General features: G+C 44.4%; 1 protein-coding gene across 1 annotated transcript in view; it reads right to left on the bottom strand.

Annotated features, from left to right (window-relative positions):
- Positions 1–3,573: 3,573 nt before the first annotated feature.
- BRINP2 (BMP/retinoic acid inducible neural specific 2) overlaps positions 3,574–9,305 on the bottom strand; it is a 147,043-nt gene continuing 141,311 nt past the window's right edge. Inside the window, exons 6-8 of the mRNA XM_036753322.1 lie at positions 7,511–7,747; positions 6,642–6,864; positions 3,574–4,974 (exon numbers count right to left, since the gene is read on the bottom strand). Of these exons, the coding sequence (XP_036609217.1) occupies positions 3,858–4,974; positions 6,642–6,864; positions 7,511–7,747 (1,577 nt within the window). The 3' untranslated portion in view covers positions 3,574–3,857. The remainder of the gene's footprint in view (positions 4,975–6,641; positions 6,865–7,510; positions 7,748–9,305) is intronic.

Below are 9,305 nucleotides of genomic sequence, written 5' to 3'. Positions count from 1 at the left end.
TCTACTACTTAGCTCCAAATAGAAGGCTGGCTTATGTAATGCTTGCTGACTCTGATACTCACTAGGTGTGTCAGCCTGTGCGAGTCACTTAACCTAAATGCACCTTAGTCCCTAGGAGTCACTGGATTTGGAGACTAAAGATTTCAGTTTAGTTACTGGTTCTTCAACTTAGTAACTGCATGACTTTGAGCAAGTCGCTAAAACTCACTTTCTTGGCCTCAGTTCCTCATGACCTCCAAAATCCCTTCTATTAAGGCATACCTGATGCTATGATCCAGGCTCAGCTACACCTGAGGCATCTAAAGTGCCCAGTAGATAGAGCCCTGGGCCCAGAGTCAGGAAGACCTTAATTCAAATTCAGCCTCTGACACCAGTGAACTAGCTGGGAGGCCCTGGGCTAGTTTCCTCAATTGTGAAATGAGCATAATAAAGGCACCTACTTCACAGAGTTGTTGAGAGGATCCAGTGAGATCAGATTCACAGTTCACTTAGCACAGTGCCTGGGATATAATAGGTGCCATATAAATGCTAGCTATTATTATTAACATTATTATTGTTGTTCCAGGCCCAGGTAAAGTCTCTCTAGGCTTCTCTAATCTGAAGGGTCTGGACTAGAGGCCGTCTAAGGCTACTTGCAGCTCTAAATCACTCATTATTATAGGATCTGTGTTAACAGAGGGAATTTGTATGCAAGGAGTATTCTATGCTGAAGAAAATATGGCTGCTTCAAGAAGTACCAGAGGAATGCCTCAAAACTGAACACTGTATCGGTCACTGTGCTAAGCATTGGGTAAGAGCAATTAATAATAAAACAGCCTATTGTCAACATGGAGCTGATATCTGAGAAGCCTTCAGGATTGCTTGAATGGAGGTGACAAACCTCAGCTTTCATAATCTAACAGCTGAACGAGCAAAGAGCCAGGCTGTGGGTGTCCCTTAAGCATGTCTGGGTATTATTAAAACCTCTTATACCACGAGCTTCTTGCTAGACCACCCAAGTTAAGAAGGCCAAGCCTGGGGAGTTCTCAAGATCTGTCTTATAAGGAAGTCAAGAGGCCACACTCTTTCCCCAAACTGGATCATTTATTTAGAACCAAGTAGCTGTAATTCCTCATCATTCTAGGTACATAAAATTGTGGGGATTTTAAGAGAGGACCAGAGCGGGGAGATTGCCCTCATTTGGGAGTGGAGGGGAAGAGACATGGTGCCAGTGGAAGAAGTCCAGATTTTAGAGTTGGAGGGCCTGAGTTCAAATCCTGACTCTTCCATACTTAGCACTCATGTAACCTTAGGCAAAAGACACTTGGCCACTCTGGGCTTCAGTTTCCTCATGTATAAAGTGAGGTTGGATTAGATGATTTCTGTGTTCCTATTGAGTACCAATTCATGATTCAATGATCCTTTGGTCTAACTCAGTTTCCACCTAAATAAATATATCAATCTGTTTTACTGAGACTCCAGTTTTGACAGTAATGCTCAGTCAGTCTGGTGAGGCTCCCCTTCCCAGAATGCTCATGGTGCTACGGCAGGTAGCTGAGTCTCCTACCTGAGACCCTGATGCCTTTAATTGGTGTTAAAGTCTCTCTCTATCTGTCCACTCACACAAGATGAAGACATGCATGTCAAAGCTGTAAAATTGCACTTTTCACACTCATGTCATACTTCTCAAGTACCCTTTATCAAACAACAAAAGTATTTTCTCTTTCCAACGGAGCCACCTTCTCCTCTGCTAGCACCAGACTCTAACTTAACTCCGCAGTCCTGGCTCAGTACATGATAAGTGTTGGCCTCATCTCTGCAGGTGAGGAAAGAGACGTGGAGAATTTCCAAAGTTAGGGAGCAACAGAACCGGAGACAGCAGCTTGAATTGCTATATGTTGTTGATCATGAGACCAGGCCATCACTCAGTATTCCTGACCCAGAAGGGTTCAATGGGAGCTTTGAAGGCAGCAGTGCCCTGGGCCACTTACCTCACAAAAATTCTGGGTCGTGATTTAATATAATAAAACAGGAAGCTAGAGCATGACAGTAATCTTTGAACAGGCTTGAATAGAGCTGACTGGCTTCCCACTGTCTCCTGATTCCAGTTATACCAGCTGTGATGTACCATAGGTGGTGAATGAAATACTTGGTATTTATGTGGTGCTCTCTCCTGAACAGGATCAGGGTTGTCATGCCTACGAATTGTACTGGGAACATGTAGAGAACAGAAAAAACCTAACGTACCTAGGGATCGGCTAGGCGACATTTGCCATTCTAATCTCCAGGTGGGAAATTATGCATCCCTCTCCATGTCAAAAGTAAAAGTTTGCTTTCAGATTCTTTTTTTTTTTAAACAGGAAAATGGGTAGTGAAAAAAGATGGTCTTAGAGGGACTGCTCCCTGGATTTTGTCCAGTTTCCCCCGGGGAGTAATTCAATCCCACGGAAATAAAAGGATGTTGGATGATACCCAAGAGGCCATTGGCAGCAGAGTCAAAGAAAGATTTCCTACTTTGCTTGCCCTTCACCTAGCTACTAGCCAAAACACAAGAACTCTTCTGCCTCTCTGAAGCAAGAATCAGCTAAACTGACCTACTGTGTATACATGTTTATGTGGGGACAGATTGAGTCTAATCCTAGAACAAAGACCATGTGGTGAGAGAAAGGGCTAATGGAGAGCTTATATTTTCCCTTAATCAGTGCCTACCACATAGCAGGAGCTAATAAATACCTATTAATGACTTTTTATCATTCATAAGCATGCCTGCAATTTGCACACACACACCCCTCTTAACACATACATATGTGCACACGTGCCTAGAACACACCAAGATGTCTTGCAATGCCACAGGTACAAGCAGGACTCCATACCAGGCAAGTCATTCAGTCACAGCACACCAACATGTTCACAGTAACAAACAAAAATCTAGCCAACCCAGAGAAAGACACTCTTTTTTTTCTCTTTTCTCTTGTTTTTTCCTCAAAAAGGCATTTCTTAAAAATATATTAAACCAGGTAAATTTTACTCAGATGTCACTTGGCTGGAGCAAATTAACAAAAGAAAAATCATAAAATAAATATATTTTTGGTTAAAAAGAAAACAAAGAAAGATGTCCCTATACACTGAATATCTGTTACTAACTCGACAGTACTGCTTCCAGGGAATAAGTCCAGTTAGATGGAAGAGATGCATAGGGATGATGTGAGGAGTGTGGAGCCCTGGAATTGTGGGTGGGACAGAGAGAGAGGAGGGGGTCAAAGGGAGGCTGAGGAATAGGGATGATGAGGAGAAGCAACAAATACAATCTCTGTCTGTTTCTTTCTCAAGGGTTTCCCAAGGCGATGGGTTCTGAGGGAAAAGGCAGTGTTGTGAGGGCACAGCAGAGGAAGAATACAAAAACTGAAAAACCAAAATGGGGAACACAAAACCACTACATTGTTAGAAACATCTGATTAAAAAGAATACAAAAGTGACTCCTTGGAGGGGGAGGCCCAATGCTCAACCCTGCTTTTTTCTCTCTTTCCTTTGAATGGCAAGAATCACTTTTAAAGATTTCTGTAGTGTGTTTTTTTTTGAGAAGGTTTTTTTTTTTTTTAATCTCTTCTCTTATCAACTGTTCTCATGTCAGAAATCACTGATTTCACCAATCAGATTCTGCTTTGTTTTAGTCTCCCAGTGAGGGAGATAATGTATGTAGATGTTTATGCTTCTGTGTGCCCACATCTGTATCCATCATTGCTCCCTAGCATGTGACTTGATCCATGCCTCCAGGTCTCATTTGCTCAAATGCACACGATTGGCACTAAGGTAAGGCCCTTTAGACAGTCTTGGCTCCCCCTGCTTCCCGGCTCCGGGGCATCACCAGGGCCCCCATGTTAGCTGCAGAGTTTGCCAGTCTCGTACTCCACAGGGTTTGGCAGTTTGGCGTTGAACGCCCTCAGGGAGGACTGAATCCTGCCCACTTCATTGTTGGCCAGCTTGAGCCGATGCCGGAGCAAGCAGGAGAAGAGGTCGAGCCGGACCTTTCCGGGGGGAGAAAGCTGGTTCACTCGGTCCCTGATCTCAATGAGCTGCAAGAGGGCAGAGTCCTGGGAGCCTTGAGTGTATGGGTAATCCAGCTGGAGGATTAAGTCCCGGATAGCATCAGGGTCAAAGGGCATGCTATAGCCAAAGACCTGCAGGCTGTTGATTTTCATGTAGCCGAGATTCTTGGAAGGGTCGGACATCTCAAGGGGCTCATAGTAAAGTGTCTCATTAGAATTGTCATCCAGGGACTTGATTCGGCTCCTCAGGTAGACATGGACAGTCTCAAAAAAGGTCTTCCACTTGTTACCCAGGGTGAGTGTCCAGTTTTGGCACTGGGCTGACGCCTCCACATTAGTCCTTTCCCAGTCTGGAAAATCCCCTTCATTCACAGGCATGAACCAGCTCTCTGAATGGCTGCCCCCAAAGGGGTTGACATAGATGGCCATGGCGGGCTCCAGGGTACTGTTCTTGGTGAGACAGATCTGGAGAGACAGGGCCAGCATCACATGAACTAGCCCTGGCTTGTACTTGTTGCTTTTTAGAGTCAGAAGCATGCGCTTTCTCCACGAGGGGTCAAACCAGCTGCCTAGACGCATGTCGTTGCTGATGAAGATGGAGTGTACCTCAATGCGGCTATCCCGTTTCTGAAGCAGGTACTTAAGTTCCAGGTCCTGCAGATCTGTCTCCAGACCTAGGTAATTCTCCAGAGACTCTGCCACCTCTGGCCGGCACAACCCCTGGGTCAGCACATAGCCATCATTGCAACTGCCACAGCGGGTGCTGTTGTCCGGTGCACAGACAGCGCAGGCTGGCCCATCACCCAAGGCACACGGGATGGGCCCCTGGCAGGAGGACTGGTCATAGGGACAGGTGCAGCTGTGGCTCTGCTCCAAGAAAGTGCCAGGGACAGTGCTTTCTGCACAGTATAGGAAGGACTGGATCCGGTTCCACCAATAGGATAAGGGTCTGGAGGGAGAAAACAAGAGGGAAGTTTTAGAGTCAAGGTCAAATACACAGACACGTCTTTCTTAGGCTCACATGGAAGGGTTAATAGGAGGAAAGAAGAGAGCAAATATGCACCCTATAACGATGGCTGAGAAAAGAGGACTCTGGAATGGAGAATGCCCTTGGAGGCCCATGCAAGACAAAACAGTCTGGCCCACCTTGCTCAGTCTCTGCAGTGTGAGCACCAAGGAAATGTGAATGTATCCTGGTACTGGGAGTATTTGCATGACCCTTTTTACCATATTTTTACTCTGGCTCTAAAATCCACAGAGGCTCCCTTGAATTCAGACTCACTTCTTTACAGCTGTTAATAAGCTCTCCATCAAATGATTCTGCTGACCCATGCGATCTCACCGTTTATTCCTTGCTATCGTGGCCCCCTTCTCCGCAGGAAGGCTCACTGACTTTTTGGGCCCTCACCTGCCATTAAACACCTTCCTCACCTCACAGCCTGGAAGGCTTTCCCGTCTCTCATCCACAGATCCATGCCCATCACTTTCTGTCTCTGGCTTCCTTTGTCGTGGCTTTGCCCCCTGGTGTCCACAAATAGTTTTTGTTCTTTGCTATCTTTCCCTTGTGAGAGATGCAGCATGGTTTATTGGCTAGAGAGCCAGCCTGAAAACCAGGAAGACCTGGGTTCCAGTCCTATCTCTGACTCACACTAGATGAGTGATCCTGGATAGGTCACTTAACCTCGCTGCTTTAAGTAACTCTCTAAGACTATAGGATACAGAGAAGGGGCTGATCTGCATCAGTAGAGGGAGTTCCTTTAGCTATAAGTCACCTATGCCAATGAAAAGTAAAGGGAAAGGAATAAGCATTTATATAGCACCTACTGTGTGTCAGGAGCTGGGCTAAGCACTCTATTATGACCTCAAGAGGTAGGTGCTATTTAATATATAATATAATATAATATGATCTAATATAATATAATATTTCTGCATTTTACAGTTGAGTAAATAGAGGTTAAGTGACTTGCCCAGGGTCATATAGCTAGTATCTGAAACCAGACTTGAACTCAGGTCTTCCTGACTCCAGGCCACACACTCTATTCACTACCTCAGCTAGCATGTCCCTAATCCCCTAATTTGTTCAGGATTTTTTCCTATATGTTTAGTTAGTCTTTCCAGTGAAATGAAAAGTGCCTTGAAAGACTACTTTAATTACTTCTGGAGGTATCTTCTAATGTCCCCAGCATAGTGATGACCTGGAATATAATACATGCTGCATAAATACATACTTTAAATTTTTTATCATAAACTTTATCCATCATGAACATTTGCATATGCAAAGAACAAAAGGAGAAATGTATACAAAATTGTGGGCTTCTATCCCTTAGCTTGTTTTCATTAAAAAGTGTATGTTAAAATGAACACAGTAGTAACAAAATTGCCCCTTTCATGTTTCTCCCCTTCTGAACTTCCTTTTATTTATAAATATCTGTTGGATCAATGAATGACATCAGCCACACAGCTTAGTCTCCCCTCCCCACTTTTCTTCTCACAGAGACCAGGTACACCAGTCACTCTTGTTCTTATCAATATGGACAGGGCCATTCGCCCAGGTCATAAAAGGGGAGCTTCGAGCTCTGTCCTTGTCTGGCTGAGTGATCCAGCCAGGCAGCTCACCTTTCCTTGGGCAGCCAGAATCGAGGCTGTCTGGGGCAGCGTTTGCAAAGGTTAAAGAGGCGGCGGATGACCCGATGGGTCTTCTTGGACAGCAGTTTCAGGGTGGTCCCCAGCTGCTGGTAACGGTGCTGGAGGCTCGAGTCCATGGCCCAGAACTGGGAGATAGCCGTTGAGTTCAGGAAGCGGTCCTCTGGAAGTCTCTTCAGCAGGGCCTGGAATTCCTCTGTGGGGAGAAACCAAATGGCTTAATATCATCAGAGGGAGAGGAAAAGAAAATAAGTATTTCTAAGGCACAGCTTGGGAACCATACAGGCCTCCTCTCTGGAAGTATCCCCATAAACATATGCTGCATCTTATGGAATACCACAGAAAGGATTTCTGTCTTATGGCAGAAAGGAAAGAACACTTGATTTGGCTCAGACGTTCTGGGTTCAAATATCATTCCATTTACTTATTAGCCAGGTTATTTACCCTCTCAATCTCATTTTCCGCAATTGTAAAATGAACGTATGGAACCAGATACTTTTTCCTGAAAATAATGTGATAACCTACCTGGGGGCGGGGGGGGGGGCAAGTTGAACAGCCTCTGTATAGTCCCTTCTACCTATAAATGTTCTATTTCCTATCTTCACTTGGGTCTCCTGGCAAGGCTTTTCTCTCGGGGTCTCTTGGCAAGCTCTTAGCCTTTATTTCTGACAGAACCACTCAAAGGGTCTGCTCCTTTCGGTTGGCTGGGCCCAGAACCGGAGAAAGGATGAGGGGAAGGAAAGCAAGGTGAGTGCAGGCCTCAAGGCTCCCTTTCCTAGCTGGTCTGGGCCATGGTGGCCAGGTAAACAACTGGGGGTGGGGGAATCTGTCAGGTATCTCACCTGACTCCTCAAACTGCCTATTGTGAGTAGCCCAGGTGTCCTGAATCTGGAGCAGGCTCTCTTCCATGGCCTGGATGTCTGGTTCCGGGCAGTTGCACTCTGGGAAGCTGGGTCCACACTCGCACCAGCAGTCATTCTCCCGGCAGATGAGCTCTCCTTCGGAACTGCAGGTGATGTAGCTGAGAGCAGCTGCCACAAAGCGCTCTCTGAGGTACTCAGGCAGCAGCACCTGTAGGCCTGAGGCAAAAAACCTATCAGGGGAGAGGGACTGACTCCACAAACAAAGGCCTGACCCAAAGTCAAAGAGAAAGAGTCAGCTTCCAGTCAGATTCCCAGAAAAGAGGCATTGAAGAACCTTGAAGATTATCCAGCCCAGGGGTTCTTCACCTTTGTGTGTGTCATGGAGCCCTTGAGTCACCTGGGGAAGCTATGGATCACTTCTCAGAACTATGTTTGTAAATGCACAAAATAAAATATACAGGATTATAAAGGAAGCCAATTCTACCAAAATACAATTATGGAAATTTAAAACAACAAGGACAAGAAAGTTCCAGGACCCTGGCTTACGAACCTCAGCTTCTGCCCAGGAAATGGAGGCCTGGGAAGATAGAGAGATTTGTCTAAGACCATGCTGCTTGTAAGACGCAAGAGACCTGAGTGTGTGTGTGTGTGTGTCTGTATGTACATATGGGCATATGTATGCATACACACGTGGACACACACATGCATTTATAATATGTATGCATCTATAGTATTGTGCATGTATGTAGTGTGTATATGTGTATATATGCGATGTACATTTTATATGTACTGTGTGTATTTATAATGTGTATGGATAGCATGTGTATATGTGATGTACATGTGTGTATGTAAATATAGTATTGTATTGTGTACATGTAATGTATGTGTGCATGTATAGCATGTGTATGTATATAACACGTGCATGTGCATTATATATAGTACTGTGTATATATAAAGTGTGGATATATATCTATATAATGCATGCATATAGTATGTATGTGTATATACACATAACGTATGTGTGTGTAGTATGTACATTTAACGTGTGTTATAGATAGTACTGTGTAGATATAATGTGTTAGTGTGTGTGTCCACATATAAAGTATGTCTATGTACATATGATGTATATGTGTATATACCTATAATGTATTATAATATATACGTATATATAGTGTGCGTGTGTGTATATATATGTACGTAAATGCCTGCTGTAAACATTAGCATGCTATGTAAATGTGAACTATTAAGATTTTTATTATCTCTGCCACTAACTTAGCTGTGTCACTTTGAGGGAGAACCTTAACCTTTCTGAGTCTCGTTTCCATCACTGAATGAAGACGACAGACTCAGATGTGGAAAGGGACTAAAAGGCCCATTTAGTCCAGCTTTCTCCTTTTAGAGACAAGGACACTGAGACTTATGAAGATTAAATGACTTGACTTGGGTTACACAGCAAATAAATGTGGCAGGTGAGCTTAGAACCCAAGTCTTCTGACTCTAAATCCAGCACTCTTTGTGCTGAGCCAGGAGTTAGAAAGACCTGAGTTCATATTTAGCTTCAAACACTTACTAGCTGTGTGATCCCAGGCATGTCACTTAAACTCTGTTTGCCTCAGTTACCTCAAATATAAAATGAGGATAATAATGGCACACACTTGCTAGCATTGCCGTGAGGGTCAAATGAAATAGTATGTGTAAAGTGCTTGCCCAGTGCAGTACCTGGCACAGGTTACGTTACCATATACATGCTTATTCCTTTCCCTTTCTCCTACAT

Source organism: Trichosurus vulpecula, chromosome 4, assembly GCF_011100635.1.
Source record: "Trichosurus vulpecula isolate mTriVul1 chromosome 4, mTriVul1.pri, whole genome shotgun sequence".
In the NCBI taxonomy this organism is placed as follows: Eukaryota; Metazoa; Chordata; class Mammalia; order Diprotodontia; family Phalangeridae; genus Trichosurus; species Trichosurus vulpecula.
Note: the sequence above shows the minus strand (reverse complement) of the source record. Positions and strands in the feature narration are given on the sequence as shown.